The following is a 13,189-nucleotide window of genomic DNA, read 5'->3' on the forward strand; positions in this document are numbered from 1 at the left end:
TGGCTAAATGCTTGACTTCAACTAATACATATATAAGTTAACATGCCAAATTATTTGTAGATCAAACATTATTTTAGATGTCATATCATACTTAATATCTAAAAAAAATTGCATTTATTAGCATTAATTATTCAATATGAATAAAAGTATATCTGTATTGTATTACATTAATACAATACCTACCATATGTTTGAACTCATATTTGCATATATTCAAGCATTTAAATTTATGATTGAAACTATGCCAACATTTATATTTAATGAGTATCTCAAATCAATATATAATCGCTTCATATAAGATGTGCAGATTACATTTACACATAGACCTAACCATTGCAACCCATTAAGGTGCATTTACAAATTACCAAGGGGGTGTGAGGGGCTTACATCATGTTGGGGAAAACTTTGGATAGTATCTCTACGGTGCCAACGTCATGTCGACTCCGGCGTCGGCTCGACAAACTGGGCAGGTCGAATGCGAGTCGAGCCATTTGTCGATGCAGTCGACATGGAAGCTGTGATTACACGCGGGCAGAACTCTTCCCTTCTCTTCCTCCTCAAACTCACTCAAACAAACTGCGCATTCAAGCCCTTGATCGCCATCATTCTCACACTCGTACACAAACATGGGAAGACTTTCTGCAACTGGTTTCCTCCGAGGGAGGTCGACAGAGCTTCCCCTGCTCTCTAATGGCGGTCGACGACCACAGAATCGTTTGAAGCACAGAGCGAAAAATGTGAAGGCAGCCGTGAGAAGAGCCGCTGTGAAGAGAACCACAGAGACTATGAACAATGCATTGTCCACAAAAGCAGCCCTCCTTGAACTGTAATCATGCTCCTGCTTGTGAACCCAACCGGCAGAGGGAGAAGGAGAAATAGCCATACCAAATGTTCTTCCCCTTTGTCGTTAAAATGCTTATATACTAATCTGAATACCATCATAAAACTCACATTAAGATTAAACTACCTCTCAAATTCAACTGTCCCTGGCAAATTCTTCACTCATCTTTAGACCTTTTGCATTTGATATTGAAATCCGTTTCCTTGTCACTTTGTCATTGAAGCCCAACTGAGGAGCTGACGCATTGAGACTCAGTTGCCCGAATGTACACGGCACTTGCATTTGGCATATCGAATTTGTCTAACTGGAACTTAAAACAGTCATCAATTCAGCAGTTATCAATTACAATCGCCGGCGTGAGTAGTTCACGGTACTTTGTATCCATCTGCAAATCGGTTTGGATTTTTTTGGGTTTGGGTGGGTCCTTTTTTCAAACTTGTAATAGTATATATCAAGAATGATCTATAAATTAAACATTCAATAAAATTTTAAGTTTAATGTTTTAGTTTATAGGAGAATTTTATAGTTTTACCATGTGAAACAAGAAATGCAATTTGATACTAAAATTAAATATTATTTTAAAAAATTATTGTAAATCTTGTATATTGATATATTGAAATACATGTGTGTTGAAAGTGTGCGCCTCACTTTAAATTTGTACAACAAAGATTTCACTTTAAATTTGTACTACACAGAGGACAAAGTACAATTGATAACCACCTATACATAACATGTCATAGATGTCAAGCAATGTTATACAAGTCAATAATATAATGTAAATAATATGACTATTTAAAAAAAAAAATTTAAGTGTAAATGACTTTGAATATTAAAATATAGATATAAAGTTACAATTGATTTCGACTATATATAGACAATATGTTCAAATTGATAATGTGATAGCTTGTAACAATCACATATATATAAATTAAAAAAATATTTATATAATTAAGGAAAGAGTGATCCAAATGAATCTTCTAAAATTTGTATTATTTTAGAATTTAAAATAGTGAATATTAAGTTAATAATTGTCTTTTAGATTAGAATATTCTTCATTTTATATGTAAGAATGAGTGTAGTAGTAAAGGTCAAGTCTATAGTTGCAAAAAATTATTCTTCATCTACGAAGCCTTAGTTCTTTCAACTTCTTGTTATATATAAAGTTTGGAAATATGTATAAGACATTTGTGGGATTTTTATGTTTATACATGCATATGTTTTCATTGGTTAGCTTGCAAAAATAGTGTACAAAATACAATAAAACAAAGCTTTCAATCATTAGAATGCTTATTAAAAACTAAACATTTTTTTTCCTATTTCAAAACCAAATGCTATAATCTGAGAGATCAAAGTGCATCAAGTCCCTTCAAGTAGAAGGGTGTAACAACACACTGATAAACTTGTTTTTAGATGAATGTTGGTGGGAGTGTATAGGTGGGAGTTCAAAAGCTTGAATTTGACAAGGTCATATACACAATCTTAGAAATGACCCTAAACATAAAAGGGCTAGATTAAAAACATACATTAAAATGTGTGCACATAATTGTGTTGTTATGTGGAGCCTAATCAGACTTGGAGGTTCTTTATTTTCCACTTTATTCAACCTAGTCCTATAATCAGGTTGTAATCACTAGATAATAAGAATATTGGACTCATTGTTTGGTAGACATAGCTTGAAGATTGGGTGAACCATGTTAAATCTTTGTGTTTTGTGTTCTCTTGTAGTGCCTCTCCCATTTGACTTTTGTAAGTCATCCTGATGGATGCAACCTTGCTGATCTTTTGTTGTGATGGGATCATGATTGTGACCCTGAGTGGTCTACACCGTCAAGGTGTTTGGATTTATGTTTTTGTATCAGTTGCTTTGATTATGCTTTTGACTGATCTTTGAGATTATGATGTGATTTATGGTTCACTGAGGTTTGTGCCAGTGGTTACCAGGATTGATGTGGTATCATGAGGTTGTTCCATGATTACCCTGAGATGTGTGCAGAGATTGCACTGTGTACTATTACCATGCTACACTGAACTAGGTTCCTGTAGCAATGGTTAGTCATGTTTATGACTATGGTTGTTTATGTGTTTTAAATTCCTTTTTAATGCAGAGTAATCAATCATTATTAAATGCTTAAGTAATTAGAATGGATTGTTCATGTTGGATTATTTGGTTGTGTGTTGCAGACATTTACCTTGTTATATTTTGATCTGAGAGATATATGTTCTTATGTGATGCTTTATATTTGAGAGGACCTGAGAGTCAAATGTTACACCTTGATTCCAATATCATAGATTTTAGACTACTATGTTGTTCAGTTGATCATATTGCATGACGATGCCATTTTGAGATGACAATGTGTTTTTATGATGATATCTGGTTATCTGGTATTTGGACATACCTTTGATTATGTTATGTGATGGATTTAATGCTATTGTTAATTACTTCATTCTTGTGTTGTATGCTTAATGCGAATGTGAGTGATGTAAATAGATTATTTTAATATAATTAAATAAATGGTTAAATTAGGTGATTTAATGCATTTATTGCTTCGGCTATGTTATTATATGCAATTGCACTTGATCGTGTTGTTTAGTGTGCAGGATTTATATCCCTGACAGTGGCACATGGAGTTAGTGATTCAGCCATTCATATTTTACCAATGTCGTCTTTATATGGTCGACGTATCCTTTATTAAAATGTTTAAATTAAACCTTTCAGTGATTATTAAATCCAAACTCATTTGCATTATGTGATTAGACCAGTAAGCGTGTCTATGCATTTAGAGGTTCGCATTGTCGCGAAAGTTATTAAGGAGATTTATGTGTTTTTTTGGATTTTCAAGCTTTTTAATTAATTTATTTTAATTCATGGCAGCTTTGCCATAGATGAATTCCTATTTATAGGAATAGCCTATTTTCATTTGGGTTGATTCAGAATTTAACTAGATTGGCTGGTTAAATGCCCTAATCGATTATTCACCCAAAAAGTGAATAAGTATCCAAAAAGAAATTTAATTCCTCACTTCTCACTTTCGAATTGGAAAGTTAGAGAGTAAAACCCAAAATCCTCTTCATGAGGATTTACTGTTTTGTTCGTTGTGGGAGCTACGGGCATGGGATCATTGCGAGGTTGAGCTCATTGGATCCAGCTCGGGGAAACCTTGGATTGCCACGATTTTCAGCTACTTCTGCGAGATATTTATTTTATGGTTCAAATTCCCGTTTTGCCCTTTTGGCTGTGAGGTAGGGCTTTCCTGTTTTATTGTTTCGGCTCTATTTCTGCTTCTATTTTTGGTAGCTATTTGTTTGGAGGTTGAGAACTAGTGTTCCCTTCCATTTCTGTATGTTAGTTCTACCCGGTTGGGCAGGTATGAACATTTCCTTATTTTTCGAGATGAGGGTTTGGGATTTTGCACCGTTATGCTGGTTGTTTCTGCATACAATGTTCGTTTTCATTTATTTTTGGATTTTTGAGGTTTTTGAATCTAAAGGCCAAATGGGTTTTAATTTTGAAGTTTTTCCAAATTTTGGGATTTTTTCTTCGTTTTGCGTGTCACTCTATTTTCTTGAGTTGTCTTGGCACAATGTGAGTCATGGACTTGGATGATCTGTTTGGATATCAGTCAGACCACTTTTGCATATTTATGTTGCATTGGGATGTGTGTTGCATCTATACTCCCGATGTTGTATTTAGTTGAGTGATTTTATACCTATTGTTAAGGTTTCTTTTGGACCTTTGCTTTGTTTCATGGATACTAGGATTCGTGTAGAATCCATACTCTTGGATTGAGGCCGGTTGAGTAAGTTCATGACTTTTGGTCTTGTTACATCATTGAGATTCGTGTAGAATCCATACTCCCAGATTGAGGTCGATGAAGTGATTTCATGATGTATGGTTTCATTGGCTTTAGGATTTGTGTAGAATCCATCCTTCCCATGTTGCTTTTAGTTGGGTGTTTTTTTGCATTGTGTTCTCATTCTTGTCCTTGTGTTGTGATCTTCATGATGGTGGTGCACCACACACGGGTACATGCGCGTACATTTGTCGAGTGACTTGCGAGGCTCGATCTTTCGTGGTACTTCTAGAAGTTATGATCATTGGGGTTGGGATGGGAGTATGCATGCCCACGGGCACTTGTTGTAGGATGAGCATGGGTAGGGTAGGGTAGCATATGGAGGGGGCTTCTATCTCGCAGGCTGGTGACCTTAGTCCCATAGGGTTGGCAAAGGATAAGAAGTTTTAAATAAGTGATAACTAAATAAAATGTGTGACTGGTAATAAAACTTAAGATAATAAAATGGTACTTTTGTGTATTGGCCTTCCGTTGAGGGAGTTGAGCTACACGGTGTATTGGCCTTCTGTTGAGGGAGTTGAGCTACACAGATCCAAGCTTGGGCTTTTTGATACCAAGCGACTCTCTATGATGTCAGCCCCTACTCAGTAGCCTTTTGAGTGTATGACCAAGACCTGTACTCCAAGCATTGTCTTAGGTTCTTGGTTGCAACCATCACACTGTTTGGTGTGAGTGTTAGCCATGGATGTTGTTTTGTGTTTTTGTGGTTGGATCTTTATCTCCATCAGCACGGGTGTCGACCTACGGGTGCCACGTGGTTGGGAGGCGTAGCTACCTTCACCACTGCTAGGGATCGGTGTATAGAGATGATCTTTTGTCCTAGTGTGACCATTGTTGGATGTCTTCACTTGATACTTCGGGTTCCAAAGTATGCTTTCTTGTGATTTATGCTTTCATTGGGATGCTTGTATATCATGTTTAGATGATGTTAGTTTATTTGATGTATTCCCTTATCATGATGGTTAGCATATGATTAGATGATGTTATTTGATTTAGTAGTATATCTGTTGCTTACTGTTGTTTAGCATGTGATAGGTGATGTTATTTTTTGTAGGATTATCTTATGTGTTATCACTAGCATGTTAGATTTCCTTATGCTAATATTGTGCATGTTTTAGTAGTGACATCCCTATTACGACAGTACTAACGATCTGGTTGGTGGCTTGGGATGTTACACGCGGGGAATGGCTAGGACCCATGACGGTCTTATGATGCTATTGACGGTTGGGAGGATTCGCATACTTAGTTTGGTTGTTTTGTTGTTATGATGTTTATTTCAGTATGTTCCTTGTTGTTAGTGCTTTCGAGTGTTCATTCCTCGATTTACGTGGATCTGGTACTCCCCGATGTGGAGGTTTTTCTCTGTGTTTTTTCCTTTTTTGAGGTTCTTTAAGTGTTTTCATGTTTCTATGGGCAACATTTTGTCAGCATTGTGCGACATAAAAATGTATCGCACGCCCATACAAACTGTGTCGTACGATACTGTAAAGTATCGCACGCCTTCTTGAAAAATGTCGTACGACATTGGAAGATTGTCGCATGCCTTCTTGAGAAATGTCGTACGACACTGATAAAGTGTCGCACGCCTTAAAGAGAAGTGTTGCCCTCCCTTAGTAAGAAGTGTCGCACGATTTTTTGTAAAAACCTGTGCGAGCGGACACTGAGCACTTTTTGTCGTGTTCCAAACTATTTGAGGGTTGTTTTGGCTACCCTTTTGGGTGTTCTTGGACCCTATGTTGTTGCATTTTGGATTTTGTCGGTTTCTCTTGAAATCCAATTTTTGTGTTTCTATTTTAGTCTCTTGCGGTTTAAAATATATCGTTTAAGTATAAGTTGAGGTATATTTAATTTCTTATCTTATACTTAAGATATATTTTAATATATGCGATGAATCTTTTGAGATAGTGTTAGTGAACAGATTGTTCTTTGAAGAAATACATGCAAATACGACCTTAAATGCCCAAGTAAAAGAACAAACTAACACCAACAGTTGGAGAGGTTATCATGGGGTTGATAACCTTCCTCTGAATTTTTATCGGGTACAACTCCCCGTAGAAGATGTTCACTAAGTTAAATGTGGGTGCTTTTACCAGAAAGCATGAAAGGATATCAAACATCTACCTGTAAATACAATGTAGATGCGGAACCTAAAAGACTACAAGAAAGTATTAACAAATGACACAAAGTTCATTTGCATGCAGCGTTACAAGGAGAATGAAGCCTGAGAAAGCAAGAATCAAAGCTTTAAAGACACTTTGAAATCAAATATATTTAAAAAGCCATGACATAAATGCATTTAGAGAAAACTGAAAGTCATACAAAGATAACACTCAGTGGAAAGAAAATTGCCTCGACTCAAAGTTCTGGTATGAAATTATCTTCCGAGTCTCCCTCCTCTAAAAATGCTGAAACAACAAAGTTCTCATTACATCATACATCTAAATCACTAACTGAAAGGAAACTTGAATTCCCTCTCCCTACATACATTCAAAATCAAAATATCCCTTGTTTTCCAGCTCACAGTTTGGAAAATTAAACAAAACTCTGCTCTTTCTCTCCCAGCAAATGAAACTTTCAATCCAACTCCTCTGTTTTGCAGCCCAAATTCTACAAACTCAGTAGAAAGTGGAACCCTTTGTGGTTTGAAAATACCTTCATAAATAGCCGGTTGATGTGTATTTTTAGTTTGCATAACTGATTCTAGGAATTTGACTATCCATCTTCCTCTTCTTATGTTCTCTCATTAATATTTTAATAACCTTATAAAATATTGATGCAAAAGTTTTATAAGGATAATTTGACATATTAAGTGAGACTTAGACAAGTGGCACATGATTACATTATCCCAATATAAAAATATTCTTGACGCTGGTCGGATTCAAAATAACTCTGTCAGCAAAAATTGGTCTTGTTACGGGAGGCATAACTATTTATCCCACCATTGGATCTTGTTGAATTTTGGATATGTTATCGAAATCCTAGTTCTCCACATTCTCACCAAGGCGATTTTGAAAATAATGCCTGAGTCACAAGTTACAGATCTCTATTTGAGGGTCTATATGACTGTCAGAAAATCCGACTTGCTGAATTGAAATTCCCTACTAATCATTGGACACTATTTTGAACATGCCTCCCTGTTGATAGCATTATTTTGCTGCAATAAATCTTGTTACTTTCGAACAAGATGGTAGCATAAAGTCTTTGGGATGATGATGGGTTCTAACAGAGGCTTCAAAACAGTCCAAACAATTTCCATGCTGAATTCTGTCTACAAATGCTATAACTGTATTTCATCACACTCAACAGTCATAACATTCTATGAGCATCATAGAAAACACAAGGCTTTGATAATAACTGAAATCTAAAGCTTCTAAATCCAAATAGGTCAAATCCTTGAACTATTGCACTATCTTAAACCTATCACATCACACGAACTTTTCTGAATACAAAATAAGCCATATTGAATCAACAAGCTCATAGGATCATTTGAACCCATTCCAACAAATTCAACCACTTATGAATGATATCCCAAGACATATGTTTTCTTTTTTAACCGCTAAAAATTGAATTGATATGCCCATAAAGAACTTGGTAAATTTAATGAAACTTCCTATGAAATCTGAATCCAAACTCAATGATATCTATACTCCTGCATTGGATCATCGAATTTGATGATATTGAGCTTGAATCTTGTTTCTGAATCTGCATATCAAAATATTGAACCACTTCGAACTTCTGAATAAAGGAAACTTGAAGATTCACCATGATGGTGTTTTGTTTCTTTGACTAGGGTTCCTTCCTGAATTATAGCCTCTGAACTTCTACACTGAACCAAAATCATGAACTGGGGCTAGGCTTTGAACTTTTTTGAATTAACAAATCTGTGATTCGAACCCCGGATCTGAATCTGCTGAACCAATAAGCCACCTTGAACTTCTGAACCATCGAACCACTTTGAACTACTTCGAACTTCAATTCAAAGTGGTTCAAAGAGGTTCAACCTCTAAAACTAAAAGTTTAAAAACTGTGACCATATCGGGTACTAATAGATAGGTTTCAGACCTCTCGGAGATAAGTTAAGAATTATAGAAAATTTCAGGGCTTCAAAAATCTAGACTTAGCCAATTTTCAAGGCTTCAGGATTTTAGGCTTAGCCAAGTTTCAGGATTCTGCATTTTACCCTAGCTTGGTGTTTTGTTAATGAGTGGTCATTTCTTGAGCCCTCATCTTGTTGTGGTGGTTGTTGGCTTTTGTTCGCGTGTGTCAGTAGGTAGTGGCATTTGGAGATCTGTTGGTTGCCAGGATTGTGGTGAAGTCTTCTATTGCAATCATTGTGATCCCTATATGATGTTGTCATGTGCATTCATACTTGTAAAAAAAAAAAAATTTGGCTTGTATTTCATCCTTGTTTCCAAGGATCTCCATGCGGGGCATTACATCTCTTCTATGTGGTTTATTATTTTATGATATTGGTTGTATTTGCATGCAATTATTATTTCTATCTCATTAATCTTGACAAATTGGTGTAATAAATATGTGAATATGGTGAATTTGTGAGAATGAGTAAATGTGTGAATGAGGTAGTGTGCAAATGTTTAGGGATGTGTGTAGTGGAGTAGGGGGTCATAAGGAAGGGACATAAATTTGCATAGTAAGTACCATTTGTAAATATGCCAATGTATCAAGACCCTTTTCTTAAATGGATAATATAAAATGACACAAGTTTATAAATATTACCATTAAATTTCCCCCCACCTTGAGTTGAGGAATATTGGAATCTATAATGACCATGCATATCAATTTAGGGGGTACTCACAAACATTCATGAAAGTAAATATGTTTACATGGGTCCTATAAGGTATCTTTGATCATGAATTTTAAATAGGAACATGTCTTTCTAAGCACAAATATCCTTATATAAAACTCAAATATACAATTTTTCCCAACATAAAATGCCCCTACAACTAGTTGTGTCCATAAGATACAAAGAATATGAGAGAGGGAACAAATGAATATAAGTTAAACATGTAAGAAGATAATCATGTATTAGTATAAGTCTAAATATAAATGATTTGAAAGTAATGCATCATGTAATATCTATATGAATTTATCAAATAATAATCATGATTAAGACATGGATTGGTATAAAGCAATAATATTGACCTCATTTTAAGGAAAGAACTCTAATGTAACTTTTAATGGCTAAGGATACTTGTGTGGTGTGTTGGGAATTAAATTACTATATTATCTCAATATGATATCCAAGAGCGTAAGAACCATTTTTGAAAGTAAGGTCATAAGTGTCTAGTCATGACTAAGATGGACAATATATGGATCAATACAACTAAAATGTAGCAAATTAGGCTAGAGCCCAACACTTAGAGTATGGTTAGGTCACATGGAAGTATGAAATCTTGTATAGAAGGCATAACTCTTAATGGATTCTAATGTGAATAATATTTATGTAGGACATAAGTGAGTCATGTGAGAAAATCATTAATGATTTGTAAACATTAGCTCAAGTAAATGGACCAATATAGAAAATATATGTGGCAACCTGTGCAAATAAGTATAGAGTGGTGGAAGCTTGATGGAATATAAATGAAAACAAAGGGTAAGTGCACAATTATGGGGGACCAAAAAAATGTCACGTATTTACTTATGCCCCCCCACTCAAAATTTAAAAAGAAAAAATGGCATACAATGTATAGGGTGTGCACCCTATGAGAAAAGAAAATATTAAAACAAAACAATAGCTTAAACAACCCAAATTTTTTCTTAGATTGTGAGAAATGAGAGGGTTTATGTTTTATAATTATGCATGCCATTCTTGGATCCCATTTTCCTTCATGGGTGGGTTGGATTTCAACAACAATGTCTTGACCATGTTGAGGAGGTCTGTTGGAGTTGAGGAAAGCCAACTCCGAAGACGCCAAGATCACCTGCATGCGAACCTGTCAAAGAGAAGCCATAGAAGGGAAGAGCATGGAGCACGGGAAAAAACCCTAAACTGACATGAGAGCCATCATAATGCAAACACAAGAAGAAATGTATTTACAATAAGAAATCATATGATGATCGATATTGTTACAATGAGAGAGAGCCCGAATATAAAGAGCTCATGGAAGCTTGTAGAACAAGCTGGAAGGAGGTAGAAGATAAGATTGACAACTCAACACACATCCACAAAAAGTGGAATATGCTAAAAAAGGAGAAAACTCTCGAGTTGTCAACAACTAACCACTACATGCATTAAATATGAAATATTAAATAAATGCATGACCTAAGTAAACTTAAGCAATAGAATAAATAATTAAATATTAATTATTTACTCTAACACCCCCCCTTAAGTGCAACTTAGGGAAATGCCTTAAGCTCACAAAGCTAAGATGAATGCATAATGGGTCCCGGCAACGAGGCCATTTTAGGTACCCAAGTACAATGCAAGAAGATGAAACCTCTGTAAGCAGGGAAAGAGAGAAAACCACATGGGAAAAACCCTCCCCTAAAAAGAGGTAAGAACCCAGTGAAGAGCTGAAGAAGTCTCCAACTAGGGAAAATGTCCCCTAAAACAGGAACAATTAATGATCATGAAGAAGCAGCATCACTGAAGCATGAAGAACTGCAAATCTGTCAAACTGCTGATCTGAAGAAACCTCCATGGAAGAAGAAGGCACGAACTGAGCATGTCTATATGGTAGATGATCCATCTCACCGAAATGCATAGGTAGCCAGCCACTGCAATCGCCTTGTATGTAGGATCAACCACTAAATACATAGTTCACACTATCGAACCATCAAACCATGGATGCATTAGAACACAGCATAATCCCCCCTTAATGCAGACGGGGTGTGATGACAGGCAACTGAGAAGGTGAGCCAAAATCTTCTGCAAACGAACCAAGAACGAGGAGAGAGGAAAAGAAGTACAGACACCGATAAAGACACGGTCTAACTGACTCTGCATGGGCTAATGTCATGGAAGGGACACTCACTTGACAAAGGGAGAATGCCTAAAACAACAAACAAATAATCTCCCCCATGGTGCTTTATGAAAATAGTGCAAGTACACCTGACTCAAAACAACGTTCATGACTCCTAGAAATACAAAAGTGACAAGTTATCTCAGTGCGAAATAGAAAAGTGCTTCAAAAGGATAGCTACAATGATCAGAACTAAAAAAGAGCTGAACCAAAACAAAGTACAGCCGAAAAGAAAGCAAACCATGCCAGGAAAACGATCCTCGGGCCTAAAACACTCAAAATATCCACCATAGAGCAAAAACGCCAAAACTATGATAGAAAGAGAAGAGGCCAAAAGTGAGGAAAAAAGATGACAGTTCTGAAAAGATGAGAAAACCAGCTTTCCAAAAATATAAGGTTTTCCAAAAACAGACATGGGATGCAAAAGATATGCATGCCGGAGTCAAAAAGAGGACTTTGGACTTCAACAGAAAAAATGAGCAATAAAAAAGCATCAAAACCTAAAAATACCTGCACCAAAATCTCCGTCTCGGAACCAGCTTTTCGGCGCTTCTTTCGGATCGGAAAAATACCTCCGTATGCAAGAGTTATGGCCAAAAAACCACAAGTAGGTCCAAAAGCAATCGGGAGAGGTGCATGCAAGGGCTGATGCAGTGCTGACGTCAGCAAGTCAGGCGATTAAATTTGACGGCTTGGAGGCCGTCGCCGCAAAAAAGAAGTGCCACGTGGCAGGGGTGACGTGGCAGGTCCACGTGGCGCCCATGCCACGTGTCACCCCCGCAGTGGCCTACGCGGCTGACGGGCTGCAGAGTTGGCGCTGACTGGAGGCGGAGCTATCGGGCGGCGGAACCGGGAGGCGGTGGCCGCTGGGCGGCGGAGCCGGGAGGAGCCGCCGGCGGAGGGCAGCGGACGGGAGGAGGCTGGGCCGCGGCGGAGCGCGGGCGGCGCTGCCTGCTGTGGCCGCTGCGGGTGGCGCGGCAGTGGCCCGGCGGTGGCGCTGCCGGAAATGTATTTTTTTTTTAAAAAAAACTATCGCTGCGTCCGTACGACCATACGGCAGACTCCTGGAGGCCTCAAAAATTCGCCAAAATTGCCCTGTCTCCAAAAATGACAAATTTTATATGAATCCTGACTGCAAACGGCCTTCCGGATCCAATGGTGATGTCCGTTTGGGCTGAAAGTGCTCCGAAAAATCGCTGATCCCCTGATTTGAAGAAAAAATGCACAAACAAACTAGGGTTTGTGACTTCAAATCACGGCTTCAAAATTTCTTCAACGAAGCTGTAGCAGGAAGGCTCTGATACCATGTTGGAGTTGAGGAAAGCCAACTCCGAAGATGCCAAGATCACCTGCATGCGAACCTATCAAAGAGAAGCCATAGAAGGGGAGGAGCATGGAGCACGGGCAAAAACCCTAAACGGACATGAGAGCCATCATGAAGCAAACACAATAAGAAATGTATTTACAATAAGAAAATGGCTTTCAGATCGATATTGTTACAATGAGAGAGAGCCT

General features: G+C 37.3%; 1 protein-coding gene across 1 annotated transcript; it reads right to left on the bottom strand.

Annotated features, from left to right (window-relative positions):
* Nucleotides 1-249: 249 nt before the first annotated feature.
* LOC149571368 (RING-H2 finger protein ATL64-like) lies at nt 250-1,128 on the bottom strand. Its single transcript, XM_089808977.1, has one exon. It carries the CDS (start codon nt 880-882, stop codon nt 418-420), a length of 465 nt encoding a protein of 154 aa, XP_089665103.1. The 5' UTR covers nt 883-1,128; the 3' UTR covers nt 250-417.
* Nucleotides 1,129-13,189: the final 12,061 nt, after the last annotated feature.

This window comes from Cupressus sempervirens, chromosome 2 (genome assembly GCF_028749045.1).
Source record: "Cupressus sempervirens isolate cs-2001-9-10 chromosome 2, ASM2874904v1, whole genome shotgun sequence".
NCBI classification, from domain to species: domain Eukaryota; kingdom Viridiplantae; phylum Streptophyta; class Pinopsida; order Cupressales; family Cupressaceae; genus Cupressus; species Cupressus sempervirens.

Excerpts from the sequence above, each read along its gene's own strand:
- LOC149571368 (XM_089808977.1), bottom strand. The coding sequence starts at position 882 with ATGGCTATTTCTCCTTCTCCCTCTGCCGGTTGGGTTCACAAGCAGGAG.